Below are 22,895 nucleotides of genomic sequence, written 5' to 3'. Positions count from 1 at the left end.
GAGGATTGTCTCACTTTGTCTCCAGACTGGAAAGTAGAAGATGAGGACATCACACAGTATAGTCCAGGAGAAAACCCGGCTCCCTCCAATGTCCATCCGGCACCACTCAGTGTAGATGGACCATCGGATTCCTCGTATCCTGAGGAACCTCAGACTGTGCGGGACCGGGCCGGCCTTCCAACAGGGAAAAGCTTCTCCTGTACTGAGTGTGGGAAATGTTTCCATTCAAAATTCCTTGTTAATAGGCATAAAATGTCTCACACAGAGGAAAAGCCGTATTCCTGTCCTGAGTGCGGGAAATGTTTCCGTTTTAAATTCCATCTTAATGTGCATAAAAGATCTCACACAGGGGAGAAGCTGATTTCCTGTCCTGAGTGCGGGAAATGTTTTTCATGTAAGTCTCATCTTTCCATACATCAGAGGTCTCACACGGGGGAGAAGCCGTATTCCTGTCCTGAGTGCGGGAAATGTTTTTCACAGAAGTCCCATCTTTGCACACATCAGAGATTGCACATGGGGGAGAAGCCGTATTCCTGTCCTGAGTGCGGGAAATGTTTTTCAGAGAAGTCATATCTTTGCAAACATCAAAGATGTCACACGGGGGAGAAGCCATTTTCCTGTCCTGAGTGCGGGAAATGTTTTTCACAGAAGTCCAGTCTTTACACACATCAGAGATGTCACACGGGGGAGAAACCTTATTCTTGTTCTGAGTGCGGGAAATGTTTTTCACGGAAGTTCAATCTTTACACACATCAGAGATCTCACACAGGTGAGAAGCCGTATTCCTGTTCTGAGTGCGGGAAATGTTTTTCACAAAAGTCTGATCTTTACAGACATCAGAGATCTCATACAGAGAGAAGCCACTTTCCTGTCCTGAGTGAGGGAAATGTTCCTCACTGAAGTCCTGTCTTCCTGTACATCAGGGGTCCCACACAACCCTGGAGGTGTATTAGTACCTTGAGTGCGGGAAATGTCTTCTAGATGAATGTTGCTGGACATCCCAGGTCTCATGTGGGGAAGAAGCACACCCTGATATACACCTCAGATATACTCCATGGCTGATCTTCATCATGGAAGAAACAGTTGATAAGGAGATGAGAGGCCCCCAAAGACATGGATGAAGTGCAGTAAATGTCGGGGTGCAGAGTGGTCAGTAGATCCTGGAAATGAAGGACACAACTTCAGCCCTTCTTGGGTGTCGGAGTTGCGTTTCCTGATAATGATATAGCGGGTTACAGAGCTAGAAGCCGGGAGAGCCCAGATCTCGTTATCGGGGAACTTTACACAGACAACAAGAACTTCTGAAGTTGATGTCCTTCATTTCAAGGCTCTACAGAACAGTGGTGACCCCGAAGCGTCTCTCTGTCTTCAGTCCATCCTTCTCCCATCCCCCAACAGGAGGGAAGGAGAACTCCGCCCCAAACTAGGGGGAAACTTTCCTCTCATTATTTCCCTTTGCTCCTGTGTGGGTTTGGGTGGTTGGAGGAGTGCGGCACGAGAGGGAACACAGCTTGTTGTTCTATGTCTACATATGGGGTCTGGGTAGAGGGGATCCACCGGAAAATATTTCTACTCTTTGATTTTCTGCAAATCGTTTCTGTTTTCACTTTGAAGGGCGATATTATGTGTGGTTTGTAAAAGGGATTGGCCCAATAGATACCGCCCCACTTAGAGAATAGATGAACTAATATGACCAGCATTCATTCAGCCATGTCACATGTTGGGATCTTTTCTACAATACTTTGTTATAATAATGGAACACGTTGTGTATTGTATTGTACACCAATAATAATGACTCCGCCCCCACATTCCAGACAAGGGATCTTCCTGACCAATCAGATTCCTTCCCTTGTTATTTCCTGATTCTATGATTACAATCTTGTTAGAAGTAAAACTATAATAAAGAATTTATTGAGTGAAAAGAATTGTGTGTGTCGGGGCCACGATGGGGATCTTTGGGGCCCAAATATTTCTCACAGGAGACACTTTACAAGCCTTTACAGGTCATCCAGTTTCTGGTTCACCATGAATAATGGCCCAGAGTGCAGGGGTCAGGAGACTACTTCATACAGCCCTGCAAACAACGTGCAGTGGTCAGGAGTATGTGATTTACATCCCAGAATACAGAGTGCAGTGGTCAGGAGTATGTGATTTCCATCCCAGAGTACAGAGTGCAGTGGTCAGGAGTATGTGAGTTACATCCCCGAGTACAGAGTGCAGTGGTCAGGAGTATGTGATTTCCATTCCAGAGTACAGAGTGTAGTGGTCAGGAGTATGTGATTTACATCCCAGAGTACAGAGTGTAGTGGTCAGGAGTATGTGATTTACATCCCAGAGTACAGAGTGTAGTGGTCAGGAGTATGTGATTTACACCCCAGAGTACAGAATGTAGCGGTCAGTAGTATGTGATTTACATCCCAGAATACAGAGTGTAGTGGTCAGGAGTATGTGATTTACATCCCAGAGTACAGAGGGTAGGGGTCAGGAGTATGTGATTTACATCCCAGAGTGTAGTGGTCAGGGGTATGTGATTTCCATCCCAGAGTACAGAGTGTAGTGGTCAGGAGTATGTGATTTCCCTCCCAGAGTACAGAGTGTAGTGGTCAGGTGTATGTGAGTTACATCCCAGAGTACAGAATGTAGTGGTCAGGAGTATGTGATTTCCATCCCAGAGTACAGAGTGCAGTGGTCAGGAGTATGTGATTTACATCCCAGAGTACAGAGTGTAGTGGTCAGGAGTATGTGATTTACATCCCAGAGTGTAGTGGTCAGGGGTATGTGATTTCCATCCCAGAGTACAGAGTGTAGTGGTCAGGAGTATGTGATTTACATCCCAGAGTACAGAGTGTAGTGGTCAGGAGTATGTGATTTACATCCCAGAGTACAGAGTGTAGTGGTCAGGAGTATGTGATTTACATCCCAGAGTATAGAGTGCAGTGGTCAGGAGTATGTGATTTACATCCCAGAGTACAGAGTGTAGTGGTCAGGATTATGTGATTTACATCCCAGAGTGTAGTGGTCAGGAGTATGTGATATACAGTCCTCATACAGAGTGAAGTAGTTAGATATTAGTATGTCATGTACAGCGCACAGTGGGTAAGATCATGTCTTATACAGCCCAGCATTTAGAAGTGGTCATCGGTCAGGAACATGTCATACACGGCTCAGCAAAAGGAGTGCAGTGGTTTGGCACATGTCATGTACAGCCCATCATACAGAGTGCAGTGGTCAGGTTTATATTTTAGGCCTCTGTACAGAGCGCAGTGGCCATGAATATATCACATACAGCCCCGTCTATACCTGACATCACTTCCCGTCTGTACCTGACATCGCTTCCTGTCTGGGTAGAAGGAAGGTAATCACCTGGTGGAGCTCAGAGGAACTGCAGCTCCAAGAAATGTCTCATAGTTTGAACCTTGTTGTTGTTTCCAAATGTTCTCCAATGATCCTTTCCATGTCTGGCAGGTTCCAGGACACATCAGAGTGGCAGTGAGGTGATGACTCCGGAACACTCTCTGGGTTCCAACACCAGGCACTGCAATTATACCTGACTGCTGGGAGCCATCATCTCCTTTCCTACAGTGAAAGTATAATTGTGACATCAGCAGAGAGATAGTGGGAGGGTGGGATCAGGTAAGTACCACCACTGACCACCAATGCTGGGCTGGGGATTATTTTATCTCACTGACACCAACAATGAAGCTTATTTTATCTCACTGACACCAACAATGGGGCTTATTTTATCTCACTGACACCAACAATGGGGATTATTTTATCTCACTGACACCAATGATGGATGTCAAGGAAATCAGGCCCACGGTGACTGGGTAACTGGAGATCCATGATTGGTGGAGAAGGAATGAGGGTGGGGCTTTCTCTGAATTCTCATCTGCTGACAATTGATGGACTGATCTGAATTCTGTGTGAAATATATCTGGCTGTTAATGATTGGCTGGAAATCAGGTGGTCACACCCCTAACCAATGACTCCTCATCTGTCGGCAGGTTTCCCCACTGATAGCTGAATGTCCACAAAAGAATTGTCAGCAATTACAAATTGTGGAAAACCCCTCAGAATGTCTCTGAGAAGAAATGATATTTTATCTTCTCTCCAACTCAGACTATATTTGTCTTAGACGTAAGAGGCCCAAAATCCCGAGTCCCTGTCAGGTCTGAGCTCCAGCCGGATACAATCACCTTCTCCACTCACATAGTTTGCTTTTGTAAATGAAGTGAGTACAGAATTGAGGAAAGCGAGGACACCCGGCAACAATGGGATTCTGTCCTATTTACTGCACCCGGAGCAAATGAACAACATGTACCAGCCTTCCCAGCCCCATCAATGTACACTGTGGAGGCATCTTGTATGTAGACTCTGGATTCAACAAACCAGCAGCCTGGCCATTCAGGAACGTACCATTGTTCAGCTCTGGGGGGGGAACAAACATCTCTCATGGAAAGGAGCTCTGGGGAGTCAACAGACCAATCTTTCATCTATACATATGTTTCCATCTATCCACATCACTCCATTCTTTTTCTGGACAAAACCATTATAAATATCAGCAACAGATTTACAAATCTATGATTTTACAATGAGAACACAATGTCACAAGGGATCTATAAAAGATTTTATCCGGACACAAGATCCCATTGTAAGAAAGGAATTCTGAATATGAACAGCGACTGTTATGTAGGATCCCATTATATTCAGTGCGGGGAAATGTATCTTTTATATTTTACTGAAACCTTAGATAATAAATTACATTTATGTCCCAGAAATTAACTTTACTGTGTTTTTAACTGAAATTGTACCTTTCATAAATCATTGCACTAATATTGTGTAAAATAATAAATCATAAAACATCAGAACTACTAACAATTTATCCTCTAGTGTGTCTGCTGTTGTGAAGAAATATATATAATATTTGGGGGTTTTAAGTAATTTTAAGGTATAAATGGTCTTTAAAACATGTAAACAAAAAAAATATAAATGTCTCCAGGACTCCATGGACCCCTTCATTCCACACAGTCTCCAGGAACCGGGAAACCACAGAGAAACCAAGTGTCCTCCGACTTCCTCTCCAGGCTGGGATGTCCCCCTGGTTGGGTGCCCCCTACAGTAGAAGAAGTAGACTGCACCTGCCTACATCTTCTTTATGCTTTGTCTGATCAGGATGGCGGTCATTTCTCCCTGAACACGGAGCGCCCTAAACACGAGGTAAACGTGGTGCAGCATTGAGCCCCGTCCAGCTGTAGTGTAGACTTTGACAGGCTGCAGGCAGCGGGGCTGGACGCTGTACCTGTGCCTACCAGGTGTATTATAATGCCAGCATTGCACCCACAGGGGCTGGACCCCCCATGTACAAGGGGCCTAAGAGATACCATCAGCTGGTGTCCCATTCTACCAGACCCCTATAACTGGAAGAGGACATGTTTGGGGGGATGTGTTGTAGAAGAACCCAGACCACGGTATTGTGTGATGAAATTATAATTCAACTTTATTAAATGTGACACTTTAACAACAGAAGAAAAGAGATAAATTGTTGATTTATTTATACCATTTATATAATCTATTCTAAAAAACTGATTAACATATGACACACCCCTCATTAACACAAGCCACGCCCACTTATGTATCCCTCTAAACATCCAAATCCCTGTAAATTCCCAGAAGACACTTTCATCTTTTATCCACAACAAGCTGATTGGGTACAAGAGAACCCCGAGCCCCTCCTACTCATTCCCACACAAGTCCATGTCACCATCTACAAGGTGAGAGGACCTGAAGGAGAACAAGACCATGACCACCAGGACATCGCCTGACTGAAGCCATGCTCACATTTCTTTCTAATGCTGCTTCTATGGTCTCCTCAGATACAGATTTGGCAGATGTACATTAGTGGAACCCTTTCACTCCGGCCAATGTAAGGTTTCCATCAGCAGCAGCACGGCCTTATAGCTACAGCACCCGGGGGTTGTCTACATTTGTTAGGCCAACTGTCAGCTTTCTGGTGGAAGTGATTCAGCCGCACTGAAAGTCCTCCCCCACCAGGTATACTGGGCTCAGCTGTCCCTCCTGCAAGCCCAACACAGGCATGGTGGGTGTCAGCGGTGAGAGCAGGAGGAGATCATCAAACATTTGATCTCTGATCTCCCCTTCAGTGAATGGATGTGGGAGGTGGGAGATTATGTCATTTCTGGGTTCAGCACTGTCATTCTCCAGTCACTATAGTTTGGGAAGGAGCTGATTAGGCATGATCTGTGCTTGACCATCTTTCTTGGGGTACAGAGGTGACATTGGGGGTCTAATAATGTTCTGATGTCTCTTTACAAAAGGACCTGTAACCAGAAATATGTATCACGGGGAGCTATGAACTCATCTGGTAAAAGCCATGTTAAGTGAAAAGAAGAGTTGAAAAAAAATTAAAGTAACACTATAAAAATAAAAACCCACAAAACAAATCACACGACACATTTTACATATCATTGCACAAGCGAGAGTGAGAACAATCATTCTGAGGCCATCGTTCACGGATAACTATCTGAACTGATAACCTATAAAGGCTCTTAAAGCATCATCTTTGAACAATTTTTTGTACTGAAGTTTGTCACCATTTCACAAGTACGCACAATTTGTAAAGTTTGACATGTTTGGTATCTATATACTTGATGACAACCCCATATTTTATATTTCACCAAACAAATTGGGTCATATATTGTGTTCTTTGTGCACTAACATTATCTTTAGTGTTTTTTACAGGAAATATGTATTTGATAAACAGCTGTGCTAATGTTCTGGGGCATAAAAAATGGCAACTACCACCATTATATTCTCCAGAGTCTCTGCTTTCAGAAAGTAAAAGAAATGTTTGGGGTTTTATCTAATCATATGGCCTAAAATGTGAATTTAACTTTAAAAAAAGCAAAATAAACTCTGGCAGTGAAAGAAAATACAGCAATATATAACATTTCAAAATCAAATCTATGGTAGCAACTAATGGCTTAAGAAGCAAACCCACCATATTACTCAACCAGGTTCCAACTAAACCCACCCAAAACATTGGATCCCACCTCCTCCCACCCAGGTTCCTGTTGGAACTCCTTTACCTTGTGTAGATATCCCCTTCTGAGATCCTCATGATCTAATATAAATGTACAACACTCTCCATCTGACATCAGTTTGTAGACTCCACTTTGGTCTTCCAAGAGATAGTCAGCTGCCATGCAGTTCTGTGACACCACCTTAGGTGGTGGAGCCACTTCTGCTGTCAGCTCTGCTATAACATCAATGGTGTCATTGGTTATCTGATCCATGACTCCAGTACACAATTTCAACTTACTTATCTTAGATTCCCCATCCCGTCTATGAAGGGGTCACTGCATAAAGCATCTCCAATCCAGAGAAAATGTTTCTTCTCACTGAAAGGCCAGGGGAGTATTGGGAGAAATTGAGGCTTTCCCTTGCAGATATGAGGGGGGAGGGGCAACATAACCTAAAGCCATTGGACCCCATCCTAGACTCTGGTACTGAGGCATTGTTGGTCATGTATTGGTTGGTCAGATTCTGGCAATGAAGAAAACACATGGGAACATAGCTCAGTTAGTGAATGATGAAAATGAATTACATGTTTAGTCAATGCTCCATAAAAAAGGATAAAGATGAGAATGATGAGGAAAACAGTTCAGTCATTGCTGCTTATCTTTAAAAATGTCCAAAGGTAAAATATTCACAGGCCTTCTAGGTGTGTTTCTGATGGACATAAGCACTAAACCTAATGCATCCGATCATTAGAGTCCTGTTTGTTCAAAGGTTTTTTTTTTTAAGTAGCATCATGTCTTCCCTAGTTTGTGGGAAGACATTGGGCCTGTGAGCCCAATGGGACAGCTGTGACTTCTTTAATATTGCCCCTTCTTCTGGAGTTTCCTCTATGCAGCTCAAGCTTGTGAATCCTCTGGTGATAGATTAGCCCAGCATTACCTGTAAAAGCTTTGTCACATTCTGAACATTGATATGGCTTCTCTCCAGTGTGGACCCTTTGGTGTGCTATGAGATCTGACATCCATGTAAAAGCTTTGCCACATTCAGAACATTGATATGGCTTCTCTCCAGTGTGCACCTTCTGGTGTGCTATAAGATCTGACTTCTGTGTAAAAGCTTTGTCACATTCAGAACACTGATGTGGTTTCTCTCCAGTGTGGATCCTCTGGTGTCTGATAAGATGTGACTTCTGTGTGTAAGCTTTGTCACATTCAGAACATTGATATGGCTTCTCTCCAGTGTGAACCTTCTGGTGTAGGATAAGCTCGCTCTTAGTTAAAAAAGCTTTGTCACATTCAGAACACTGATGTGGTTTCTCTCCAGTGTGCATCCTCTGGTGTATGATAAGATTTGACTTCTGTGTAAAAGCTTTTTCACATTCAGAACACTGATATGACTTCTCTCCAGTGTGAATCCTCTGGTGTATGATAAGATGTGACTTCCGTGTAAAAGCTTTTCCACATTCAGAACACTGATATGGTTTCTCTCCAGTGTGAATCCTCTTGTGTCTGATAAGATGTGACCTCTTTGTAAAAGCTTTGTCACATTCAGAACATTGATATGGCTTCTCTCCAGTGTGCCTCCTCTGGTGTATGATAAGATTTGACTTCCTTGTAAAAACTTTGTCACATTCAGAACACTGATATGACTTCTCTCCAGTGTGAACCTTCTGGTGTCTGATAAGATTTGACTTCCTTGTAAAAGCTTTGTCACATTCAGAACACTGATATGGCTTCCCTCCAGTGTGAACCTTCTGGTGTGTGATATGTTTTGCCTCCATTGTAAAATCTCTGTCACGTTCCAAACAAGAAATAGCTTGAAATGACTCCTCTTATGTATACTTGGGTTGGACTTTACTGTAAAGCAATTGTCACTTCCAGAACACTGAAATTACTTTTCTCATGTCCTCTGAGGTTGGATCAGTGTTGAAGAGGACCCAAAGCACTTATGACATGTAGAACACGGATATGACTTGTGTCCTGTGTGACTCCTCCAGTGAACTGCAATAAAAACTTTCAGTCAATTACAACACCCAGATGTTTGGTTTCCCATGTGACTGAGTTGTATTCACAAAGACCAATATGACCGAAAACGTGGTTCATCAATCCACCTGTACAAAAAAAATAAAAATCAGAATTCTATATAAAGGGGCTAAAGTTGTTTTTTATTTTTAATGATCATTAATAAATATATCTTATATATCATCGCAGGCTGTGTCAGCATTATGGTTGTCCTCAAAGGGTCAGTTGTAACTGTAAGACTAGATCTCCAGAGCACCTCACCCTCCCATTACATCAGATGCCAAGAACCCCACATCCTCCCCAACATCACCATGCACCTCCTTTGGAGGCAGAGCGGGAAAGCAGAAAGTGCAGGGTCTGGAGGAGGACCAGAGGAGGAGTTGAGTCAATTACCTGCTGAGTCTGCTGAATGCTGAGACTAAGGGAGGTGAGGATGAGGGGGTGCTGCAACTTCACTGAGAGGTGCAGGATTTAGCAGAGGAGTTCCATTCTCTTCTCTGCTGCCGACTGCTGAGACAAGGTGGGGGAGGAGACAAGGGGGTACCTGCAGGAGAGGTGCAAGGGCTACATGAAATAACCTAGAGAGCCAGATCCAGATATATATAGAAAGCATATGTACATCATTGTGTGTGTATATATGTGTGTATTATATTTTTTTTATTAAATTAAATAGTATTTAAAACATTTTTTTTAATGCACACAGTATATCCAACATTCAGCCCAGACAATGGAGTCATACATTCTCATGTATAAGCAGTTGTGGCAATGTTACAGATCATACAGAACAATAACTTGCTTTGTCTCTGGTTTCACTTTTACTTTCTATAAACAAATGAAAAGAGAAAAAAGAATGTAGAACAATTCACCTGTACATGGCAAGTAACTCTCTCCAGTACATACATAGATAGCTGACTCCGTTCAAGTAGGCCTGTGTCTACAGGATCATACACCAAGTATCGGCCTCCAATGTAGTCACCATTTAGTAGGGTACAATTGGCTGGTCCATTTTTAGGGGCCTAAAAAAGTTAAACCTATAAAAACCTATGACAAATGAAGTATGGGGAGTGAGTACCGGAGTATCCAGCCAGTTCTGCCAGAGAGCCATAAGTCTCCTAGGAGAAGTTAGGTTTTCATGTATTATTATGGAGTTCACCTGCTCAATCCATGCCTGGTGGGAGTATGAGTTGATAACCAGAATGCTTGGATTCGATTTGCAGGTTCGTTCAGAAAGTGCATCTAAGGATCCAAAAATTACAAGCTTAATCTCAACTAGGGAGAGACTTTGTTCAATTAAAAGAAAAACTTCAAAAACAAGTGAGAAAATGTAAATGAGAAGCTGAGAGAGGAGCTAAAAACACTAAAAATACCCCCACAGATCTATCCTAGAAATTCAGTCTAAAATGTAACAATTACACCAAGAAAACCCTCAACTGAGGGAAGAGATAATGACACCAAAGATACAAATGGAGCTCAACAATCAGGAAAGAGAATCAAAGAGGATGATTTATACAAAGTACCCATCAAGGAACAACAGACCGGTGAGACCAATCAGCTTCCGAAATGTAACAAAGACCAGCAATAGCCAAGACAACTCTACTAATCCTGAGACCACAAATAGTGATGGCCGAACACCCCCCTGTTCAGGTCGCGGTCAAACATCTGAACCTACAGAATGTTCTACAGTGAATGTCGAACACGAAGGACTGAGAGGTGTCTTACCGCATCTGAGTATGAAGATACCGCTCAGTTACTAATATCCGGCATGAGTTATGTGATGAAGTCACGCCGTATTTTAGCAGTGAGACATTCATTCATGTTCCTGGTGTCAGTGGGGTTTCCTGCCGACAGCTGAATGTCAAAAGAATTGTCAGCATTGTCCAACAATTAAAAAAAAAAACAGCTTGTTGTCCCCCTCTCATCCATACCAAGCACTTCGAGACTGGTATGGATTTTGAGAGGAACCCTCTATGCCAATAATATTTTTATAAATGGCATGGGGGTCCCCCAAAAATCCATATCAGGAGGTGAGCACCCCCTCTCCTGAACCATACCAGGCCACATGCCCGCAACATGGTGGGGTGCCTTGGGTCGGGAGCCCCCCAAAGCACCTTGTCCACATATTGATGGGGACAAGGGCCTCTTTCCCACAACCGTAGCCTGTGGTTGTGGGGGTCTGTAACCTGGGGGGCTTATTGGAATCTGGAAGCCCCCTTTAACAAGGGGGCCCAAAGATCCTGGCCCCCCCGCCTATGTAAATGAGTAGGCAGTATATGGTACTGCTACCCATTCACATAAAAAGTGTAGAAAATGACAGGAGACAGTCTTTAACAAGTCCTTTATTGAAAATAAACATTTTAAAAAATGTCCCCCAAAGTAGATCCAACATCAATCACGATGCTGCCGCCACCGCTACCCAAAAAAGGGGAAAAAAGCTCTGCTGGCTCCTGGCTGTCTGACAGCTGCACCTGTGACAACAGTTTTTATATACCCCGCCCCCTTGTGACATCACCACGCACTGCGATTGGTCAAAGTATTACACCTGACTTGTGGTTAGGTGCATTGCTTTGTCCTATCACAATGCACTATCAGGGCGCATTGTGGGGCATGGTGGGCAAACAGCCCACTGAATACCCATACTGTTTGTGTTTGCCGAACACACGAACGGCCCATGTTCAAATCAAACTTAGGTTCAACTGGAACATGAAGCCCATCCCTACAAACAAACAATCATCAAACCACAAGAACAGCCAACAAACTCCGGATTCTTTTTGTTATTAATAGACTCCAATGGGAAATATCTAAACACCAAACGGCTCTTCCCAGGAACAAGAGACAACAAAATTCAAGTCCAACAACTGAACAAGCGACAGGAGTCATCAATGATCCGTATTTCACCAACCCCAAACATATCATCATACACACCGACCCAAACATATCATCATACACACCGACCCAAACATATCATCATACACACCGACCCCAACATATCATCATACACACCGACCCAAACATATCATCATACACACCGACCCAAACATATCATCATACACACCGACCCAAACATATCATCATACACACCGACCCAAACATATCATCATACACACCGACCCAAACATATCATCATACACACCGACCCAAACATATCATCATACACACTGACCCAAACGTATCATCATACACACAGACCCAAACATATCATACACACCGACCCAAACATATCATCATACACACCGACCCAAACATATCATCATACACACCGACCCAAACATATCATCATACACACCGACCCCAACATATCATCATACACACCAACCCAAACGTATCATCATACACACCGACCCAAACATATCATCATACACACCGACCCAAACATATCATCATACACACCGACCCAAACATATCATCATACACACCGACCCAAACATATCATCATACACACCGACCCAAACATATCATCATACACACCGACCCAAACGTATCATCATACACACCGACCCAAACGTATCATCATACACACCGACCCAAACATATCATCATACACACCGACCCAAACATATCATCATACACACCGACCCCAACATATCATCATACACACCGACCCAAACATATCATCATACACACCGACCCAAACATATCATCATACACACCGACCCAAACATATCATCATACACACTGACCCAAACGTATCATCATACACACAGACCCAAACATATCATCATACACACTGACCCAAACGTATCATCATACACACCGACCCAAACATATCATCATACACACCGACCCAAACATATCATCATACACACCGACCCAAACGTATCATCATACACACAGACCCAAACATATCATACACACCGACCCAAACATATCATCATACACACCGACCCAAACATATCATCATACACACCGACCCAAACGTATCATCATACACACCGACCCAAACATATCATCATACACACCAACCCAAACGTATCATCATACACACCGACCCAAACATATCATCATACACACCGACCCAAACATATCATCATACACACCGACCCAAACATATCATCATACACACCGACCCAAACATATCATCATACACACCGACCCAAACATATCATCATACACACCGACCCAAACGTATCATCATACACACCGACCCAAACGTATCATCATACACACCGACCCAAACATATCATCATACACACCGACCCAAACATATCATCATACACACCGACCCCAACATATCATCATACACACCGACCCAAACATATCATCATACACACCGACCCAAACATCCTCCAGGGACAAAAGGAAGCCTCTGAGAATAAACTATTACAACTAACAGAGACCGCACAACAAAAATGTCCTCACTCCAACATCATACTGTCCTCCCTAATTCCAAGGATGGACATAACAAACAATAGAAAACTCAGCGAATCAACACAGAGCTGGCAGATAAAACCAGGTCAGAGCCTACCATTCACCTGACACAACATCATTCCATCATGACCCAACACCTCTATGACTACAAACACCTCAACTAACAAGGGGGCAGTCAACTAGCAAGAGAACCCAAAGACATTGTACTGAATGGAACTCACAACCCGGGATCTGGCACAAACCATCTCAGATGGACACAATGGGGCTGATTTACTAAAACTGGAGTGTGCAAAATCTGGGGCAGCTGTGCATGGGAGCCAATCAGGGTCTGACTTCAGCTTGTTCAATAAAGCTTTGACAAAAAACCTGGAAGCTGATTGGTTCCTATGCAGAGCTTCACCAGACTTTGCACTCTCCAGTGTCTCATTGTCATCACATGCTGTGTCCATAATGACCACCCATCCCCCCTTATCAGCTGGCTTCAATGTTATATCTCCCCTTGCTGCTAATGATGGCAATGCACCTTTCTCCTCAATGGTCCCATTATTAGGATATGACCCCAGAGTTCCTGATTATATACTGTCATTAGAGATGAGCGAATCGAAGTAGGCGAAGTGGAATTCGAGTCGAATATCGGAAAATTTTCGATTCGCGCCGAATCCGAAAAAGAGCCTACTTCGGACGCGCGAATCAAAATTTTTCCTAAAATGGCGGCGGACATGTGCGGCGACGGAGCGGGGATGTCTGGGAAGGCGCGCAGACAAGGCGCGCTGACCCATAATGCATTCCTTAATGACATGTGATCTCATCAGCCAATCAGCAGCCAGCCAGCACTGTGTAATGGTCGAGCTATAAATAGCGGCCATTTTGGAATTCTTCATTTGCCTCCAGTCATTCAAGAGAGGCAGACCGCTCTGTATTAGGGACAGAGTTAGGGCCACAGAAACGATACTTGGGGACAGAGAAACGTTACTTAGGGACAGAGAAGCATTACTCAGGGACACAGAATTGTTAATGAGGGCCACAGAATCGTTACTTAGGGACAAAGAAATGCTAGTTAGGGCCACAGAATTGTTACTCAGGGACAGACAGAATTGTTACTGAGGGCCACAGAACTGTTACTTAGGGCCACAGAAACGTTATTAGGGCCACAGAATTGTTACTCAGGGACAGACAGAATTGTTACTGAGTGCCAGAGAATTGTTACTTAGGGCCACAGAAACGTTAGTTAGGGCCACAGAATTGTTACTCAGGGACAGACACAGAATTGTTACTGAGGGCCACAGAACTGTTACTTAGGGCTACAGAAACGTTATTAGGGCCACAGAATTGTTACTCAGGGACAGACAGAATTGTTACTGAGTGCCAGAGAATTGTTACTTAGGGCCACAGAAACGTTAGTTAGGGCCACAAAATTGTTACTCAGGGACAGACACAGAATTGTTACTGATTGCCACAGAACTGTTACTGAGGGCCACAGAAACGTTAGTTAGGGCCACAGAATTGTTACTCAGGGACAGACACAGAATTGTTACTGAGGGCCACAGAACTGTTACTTAGGGCCACAGAAACGTTAGGGCCACAGAATTGTTACTCAGGGACAGACACAGAATTGTTACTGAGGGCCACAGAACTGTTACTTAGGGCCACAGAAACGTTAGTTAGGGCCACAGAATTGTTACTCAGGGACAGACACAGAATTGTTACTGAGGGCCACAGAACTGTTACTTAGGGCCACAGAAACGTTATTAGGGCCACAGAATTGTTACTCAGGGACAGACAGAATTGTTACTGAGTGCCAGAGAATTGTTACTTAGGGCCACAGAAACGTTAGTTAGGGCCACAGAATTGTTACTCAGGGACAGACACAGAATTGTTACTGAGGGCCACAGAACTGTTACTTAGGGCCACAGAAACGTTACTCAGGGACACAGAATTGTTACTGAGGGCCACAGAACCGTTACTTAGGGCCACAGAAACGTTACTCAGGGACACAGAATTGTTACTGAGGGCCACAGAACCGTTACTTAGGGCCACATAAACGTTAATCAGGGACACAGAATTGTTACTGAGGGCCACAGAACCGTTACTTAGGGCCACAGAATTGTTACTCAGGGACAGACACAGAATTGTTACTGAGGGACACAGAATTGTTACTGAGGGCCACAGAACCGTTACTTAGGGCCACATAAACGTTAATCAGGGACACAGAATTGTTACTGAGGGCCACAGAACCGTTACTTAGGGCCACATAAACGTTAATCAGGGACACAGAATTGTTACTGAGGGACACAGAACCGTTACTTAGGGCCACAGAAACGTTAATCAGGGCCACAGAATTGTTACTGAGGGCCACAGAACCGTTACTTTGCGCCACAGAATTGTTACTCAGGGACAGACACAGAATTGTTGCTTGAGGGACACAGAATTGTTACTGAGGGCCACAGAACCGTTACTTAGGGCCACAGAATTGTTACTCAGGGACACAGAATTGTTACTGAGGGCCACAGAACTGTTACTTAGGGCCACAGAATTGTTACTCGGACAGACACAGAATTGTTACTCAGGGACACAGAATTGTTACTGAGGGCCACAGAACCGTTACTTAGGGCCACAGAATTGTTACTCAGGGACAGACACAGAATTGTTACTGAGGGACACAGAATTGTTACTGAGGGCCACAACCGTTACTTAGGGCCACAGAATTGTTACTCGGACAGACACAGAATTGTTACTCAGGGACACAGAATTGTTACTGAGGGCCACAGAACCGTTACTTAGGGCCACATAAACGTTAATCAGGGACACAGAATTGTTACTGAGGGCCACAGAACCGTTACTTAGGGCCACAGAATTGTTACTCAGGGACAGACACAGAATTGTTACTGAGGGACACAGAATTCTTACTGAGGGCCACAGAACCGTTACTTAGGGCCACATAAACGTTAATCAGGGACACAGAATTGTTACTGAGGGCCACAGAACCGTTACTTAGGGCCACATAAACGTTAATCAAGGACACAGAATTGTTACTGAGGGCCACAGAACCGTTACTTAGGGCCACAGAAACATTAATCAGGGACACAGAATTGTTACTGAGGGCCACAGAACCGTTACTTAGGGCCACAGAATTGTTACTCAGGGACACAGAATTGTTACTGAGGGCCACAGAATTGTTACTCGGACAGACACAGAATTGTTACTCAGGGACACAGAATTGTTACTGAGGGCCACAGAACCGTTACTTAGGGCCACAGAAACGTTACTCAGGGACACAGAATTGTTACTGAGGGCCACAGAACCGTTACTTAGGGCCACAGAATTGTTACTCAGGGACAGACACAGAATTGTTACTGAGGGCCACAGAACTGTTACTTAGGGCCACAGAATTGTTACTCGGACAGACACAGAATTGTTACTCAGGGACACAGAATTGTTACTGAGGGCCACAGAACCGTTACTTAGGGCCACATAAACGTTAATCAGGGACACAGAATTGTTACTGAGGGCCACAGAACCGTTACTTTTTGCCACAGAAACGTTAATCAGGGACACAGAATTGTTACTGAGGGCCACAGAACCGTTACTTAGGGCCACAGAATTGTTACTCAGGGACACAGAATTGTTACTGAGGGCCACAGAACTGTTAGTTAGGGCCACAGAATTGTTACTCGGACAGACACAGAATTGTTACTCAGGGACACAGAATTGTTACTGAGGGCCACAGAACCGTTACTTAGGGCCACAGAATTGTTACTCAGGGACACAGAATTGTTACTGAGGGCCACAGAACTGTTACTTAAGGCCACAGAATTGTTACTCGGACAGACACAGAATTGTTACTCAGGGACACAGAATTGTTACTGAGGGCCACAGAACCGTTACTTAGGGCCACAGAATTGTTACTCAGGGACAGACACAGAATTGTTACTCAGGGACACAGAATTGTTACTCAGGGACACAGAATCGTTGAATTAAACACCTACAGCCAACGGTCGGTGGGTACGTCAGACACAACCGTTAGTTGGCATGGCCCGGGAGCAAGCCCACTGAAATCACATGTCCTCTACCTGCCCCTGTCCTTTGGTGTTCCCTCACCAAGCGAAGTATCGCATGCTGTGGGCTCAGCCCCACTGTACAGTGAGGAAGAGCTAACAGAGGGCGGTCAGGAACGGGGGGAGACATCCGCCTTTTCAGCAGCCAGGCGAAGAAGTACTGGCGAGGAGAGTGGCTCGGTAGCCGGTCTAGAGACAGGTCTGTCTCCTGACCCAGACGCAGCCGAGGGGGCTAGTAGTGAGGCGGAGACCGTACTTGATGATGAGGAGGTTGATCGCACTAGGCTGCCTCGTCGTCATCAGGCAATTTCTTCCGCATCATCAGGAGAAGAGGGTGCCAGCTTGGCAGCGAGCGAAACAGTCGGTGGGTTGCCCAGGAGGCAGCAGGGTCGCATCAGTGTCAGTGGAGCCAAACGGCCACGGAGTAGAGCACCAGCTCCACTGCAGCCTACCACCACGGCCAGTAGTGGTGCCGGTGTGCACGGAGGAAGTAGCAGTCAGCCAGTGAGGAGTAGCGGGGGCAAAGTTTCCTACTCGGTGGTGTGGCAATTTTTCGTCAAGCCGCCCGAGGAAGTAAACGTAGCCGTATGTCGACTATGTGGCCAGAAATGCAAGCGTTGCCAGGGGGCCCATGTTGGGACTACAGCGTTGCGTCAGCATATGCAGCGTCACCATTCGGTGGCCTGGGAAAACCGTGATAAAGATACGGCGGTTCTGCCTGCCCCAGCCCCCGCTCCATCACCCGCTCCGTTACTTGCTCCGTCACCCGACGTCGTCAATCGCCCTCTATCAGCCAGTCAAGGCTCCAACACCTCTGCTGAGGGGAGTTGTCGCTCGTTGGCATCTTCCGCTCGTTCAGATGCTCCTTCTCCTGCTACTCCTCTTCACGGATTCCGTCAGCAGTCTTTCTTGGAATCCGTTTCCAAGAGACAACAGTTTGCGAGCACGCACCCGACGGTGCAAAAGCTGAACGTCCTCCTGTCCAAGTTGCTGGTGCTGCAGTCCCTCCCTTTCCAACTGGTGGACTCAGCACCTTTCCGAGAAATGATGGCTTGTGCCGCGCCGCGGTGGAGAGTGCCAAGCCATCATTTCTTCGCCAAAAAGGCAGTGCCAGCCCTGCATTCACATGTAGAAGAGATGGTGGGCCAGTCTTTGAGCATGTCGGTCTCTGCCAAAGTGCACGGCAGCGCCGACGTGTGGAGCTGTAACTACGGTCAGGGACAGTACATGTCATTTACGGCCCACTGGGTGAACGTGGTGCCGGCACAGCCGCACCAGCAACTTGGACAGGTCCCGACGCTTTTGCCTCCACGTTTGCACGTCCTTGGTCCAGCAAACATGTCCGCCTCAACCACCTCTTCTTCCGCCGTGTCCTCAGCCGCCACCCCCGTGCCAAGTCCCATTACCCGACCGGCATATCACATGTGCAGGGCGCAACGGTGTCACGCTGTGCTGCACCTGGTATGCCTTGGCGAACGTAGTCACACAGGGGAGGAACTTCTGAGTGTAATGAACAGAGAAATCGACAGATGGCTGTCTCCGCGCAAACTGAAAATCGGAACCATGTTGACCGACAACGGAAAGAACATGGTGTCTGCTCTGCGTCAAGGAAGGTTGTGCCATGCGCCATGCATGGCTCACATGTTCAATCTGGTTGTCAAGCGGTTCCTAAAATCCACCATCCCACTGCAAGACATCCTTAAAATGTCACGTAAACTTTGCATGCATTTCAGCCATTCCTACACCGCAAAGTACACCCTCATTGAGCTGCAGCGGCAGAACGGAATTCCACATCATCGCCTGATCTGCGACGTTGCAACAAGGTGGAATTCAACCCTACACATGTTAGACCGCCTTTACGAGCAGCGAAAGGCCATCACCGATTTCCTGATGTTACAAGCGGATAAAGGTACTCCCCTGTGTAACTTCGATGTCAGCCATTGGCAGCTCATGCGTGACACCTGCCGCTTGCTCAGGCCCTTTGAGGAGGCCACGCTATTCGTGAGTCGGCAGGACTATGGGATGAACGACGTCATTCCTCTGTTGCACGTCCTTGAACAAATGCTGTTAACAATGGCTGGTCAGGGTGCGGTAGACGTGGCGCACAGATCTCAACGCCACATGACCCCTGTGGGGCCAGGACAGGAAGAAGAGGAGGAGGTAGAGGAGGACATTTGTGCTCAGGAATTATTGAGTGAAATGGGTGGTTTTTCCACTCAGCGGACAGGAGTGGAGGAGCAGGAGCATCTGGGAGAGGAGGAGGAGGAGGAGACAGAGGACCCAGACACACCGTGGCAGTATGCTGTGGAGATGGAGGCAGGGAGTCCCTCGCATTCCTTGGCGCAAATGGCCCATAGCATGCTCGGTTGCTTGCGTAGCGACAGCCGAATAATAACCATCAGACAGAGGGATGACTTTTGGCTGTCCACCTTGTTGGACCCTCGCTATCGTTCCAAAATGGTGGCCTTTTTCACACCTGCTGAGAGGGAGGCCAAAATTACGTACTATAAAAACCACCTATGTAGTCAGTTGGTCTCTGCCTTTGTGCGCCAACGTCCATCCTCAGACACTGTGGGCCCTGTGCGCTCGCGTTCCGCTGCCATGGCAGCAGGGGAGGGGTGGGGTGGTAGGAGCAGTGGCAGCTCCACCAGCAGCGGCTGCCTCAGTCTGCAGTCGATGATGAGTAGCTTTCTTCACCAGCGCAGTGAGGAAACTACTAACCAGCCGCAGCAGCAGCAGCAGCAGCATCAGGTGGACCTGGAGCAGGAGCTCAAACAACAGGCTTGGGCCTACTTGGACAGCACCCTGCCAACCGAGGTAGACAATCCCCTTGACTACTGGGCAACGAAACTTGACCTTTGGCCCCAACTAGCTGAATTTGCCCTTGAAAGGCTGTCATGCCCGGCCAGTAGCGTGGCATCGGAGCGCGTGTTTAGTGCGGCAGGAGGTATTGTAACTCCGCGGAGGACACGACTGTCCACCCAAAGTGTGGAGAGACTCACGTTTGTGAAAATGAATCAGAGTGGATTAGTCTGGATTTCAAACCACCAGTTCCTGACACAACTGACTAAATCCGCCATGAATCATGCCACAAACATGTGCCACTTTCAGGTCTCCTCACACACTGCTGGTGTGTTCCATTTTTTGTCATAGGGTGCTGGCAGATTACGGGCCTCCCATTGCTGCTGCCAGGCCCCTAATCTGCCATGGGCCCCTGTACCGCCTCCTCATGCTGCTGCCAGGTCCACAGTCTCTCATGCCATGTGCCACTTTCAGGTCTCCTCACACTGCTGGTGTGTTGAATTTTTTGACATAGGGTGCTGGCAGATTACGGGCCCCATAGCTGCTGCCAGGCCCCTAATCTGCCATGGGCCCCTGTACCGCCTCCTCATGCTGCTGCCAGGTCCACAGTCTCTCATGCCATGTGCCACTTTCAGGTCTCCTCACACTGCTGGTGTGTTGAATTTTTTGACATAGGGTGCTGGCAGATTACGGGCCTCCCATAGCTGCTGCCAGGCCCCTAATCTGCCATGGGCCCCTGTACCGCCTCCTCATGCTGCTGCCAGGTCCACAGTCTCTCATGCCATGTGCCACTTTCAGGTCTCCTCACACTGCTGGTGTGTTGAATTTTTTGACATAGGGTGCTGGCAGATTACGGCCCTCCCATAGCTGCTGCCAGGCCCCTAATCTGCCATGGGCCCCTATACCGCCTCCTCATGCTGCTGCCAAGTCCAGAGTCTCTCATGGGTCCCTGTACGGCCTCCCATTGCTGCTGTCTCCATCGCCACACTCTGCCATGTGCCACATTCAGGTCTCTTCACACTGCTGGTGTGTTGAATTTTTTGACATAGGGTGCTGGCAGATTACGGGCCTCCCATAGCTGCTGCCAGGCCCCTAATCTGCCATGGGCCCCTGTACCGCCTCCTCATGCTGCTGCCAAGTCCAGAGTCTCTCATGGGTCCCTGTACGGCCTCCCATTGCTGCTGTCTCCATCGCCACACTCTGCCATGTGCCACATTCAGGTCTCTTCACACTGCTGGTGTGTTGAATTTTTTGACATAGGGTGCTGGCAGATTACGGGCCTCCCATAGCTGCTGCCAGGCCCCTAATCTGCCATGGGCCCCTATACCGCCTCCTCATGCTGCTGCCAAGTCCAGAGTCTGTCATGGGTCCCTGTACGGCCTCCCATTGCTGCTCTCTCCATCGCCACACTCTGCCATGTGCCACATTCAGGTCTCTTCACACTGCTGGTGTGTTGAATTTTTTGACATAGGGTGCTGGCAGATTACGGGCCTCCCATAGCTGCTGCCAGGCCCCTAATCTGCCATGGGCCCCTGTACCGCCTCCTCATGCTGCTGCCAGGTCCACAGTCTCTCATGCCATGTGCCACTTTCAGGTCTCCTCACACTGCTGGTGTGTTGAATTTTTTGACATAGGGTGCTGGCAGATTACGGGCCTCCCATAGCTGCTGCCAGGCCCCTAATCTGCCATGGGCCCCTGTACCGCCTCCTCATGCTGCTGCCAAGTCCAGAGTCTGTCATGGGTCCCTGTACGGCCTCCCATTGCTGCTGTCTACATCGCCACACTCTGCCATGTGCCACATTCAGGTCTCTTCACACTGCTGGTGTGTTGAATTTTTTGACATAGGGTGCTGGCAGATTACGGGCCTCCCATAGCTGCTGCCAGGCCCTGTTAGAAGCTTTCCTTAACCCAATATCTAATATCTTCTTATTAACAGTACTAACATAAGTATGAATGAGTTGGATCTTAATAGAATAATTGAGTTATTATAGTTATATTTGTTCTAGATTGGGAAAAGTAAGGAATTAGACTTCATAGTCTGTGAATATACATATCTTGGGTTTTTCCTTTACATTCAAGCCACATATGAGAGTAATTAGCTATACCTTCCCCCATCCTCCCCCATCTATGTAAGAGATAAAGTTACACTCAGACTTTGAGAGAAGTAGACTGAAGGTTTGTTATATATACACATCTGTTTCCAATTATCTTTGTGGGACTACAAGAGAATACCAACCCACTTTTAGGTTGGTGGGGGCTGGATTGCTTTTTTAATAGCAGAACAAAGGTTTGAGTCTCTCTCACTCTATAGCAGCCTTGATGCGACAGACATACACACACACATACACACACATATACATATATACAATCTTATTATCAAGAACTTAACTATATTTTTGGACATTATTTAAACATTCTGTATGCCAATATTTTATTTCTAATTTTATGCAACGTTATTATTAAATCATCTTTTTGAGTTTATACAAGCAGTGGAAGGACTTTCTATCTGAACATTTCTCACCAATACAAGTTAACAAAATATCGAGTCAATACGATATTTTACAGTGGCGAGCCTCCAGTTCGATTCGTTTCCGCCGATCGCTTATTTTTGACT

General features: G+C 46.2%; 1 protein-coding gene across 1 annotated transcript in view; it reads right to left on the bottom strand.

The window, feature by feature from the left end:
- Positions 1–22,895, bottom strand: part of LOC149451659 (uncharacterized) — a 285,430-nt gene that overhangs the window by 103,839 nt on the left and 158,696 nt on the right. The window contains exon 10 of the mRNA XM_089690355.1: positions 7,978–8,775. Within this exon, the coding sequence (XP_089546481.1) occupies positions 7,978–8,775 (798 nt within the window). The remainder of the gene's footprint in view (positions 1–7,977; positions 8,776–22,895) is intronic.

This window comes from Staurois parvus, unplaced genomic scaffold (genome assembly GCF_062004578.1).
Source record: "Staurois parvus isolate SC_StPar_1 unplaced genomic scaffold, SC_StPar_1.0 ptg000526l, whole genome shotgun sequence".
In the NCBI taxonomy this organism is placed as follows: domain Eukaryota; kingdom Metazoa; phylum Chordata; class Amphibia; order Anura; family Ranidae; genus Staurois; species Staurois parvus.
Note: the sequence above shows the minus strand (reverse complement) of the source record. Positions and strands in the feature narration are given on the sequence as shown.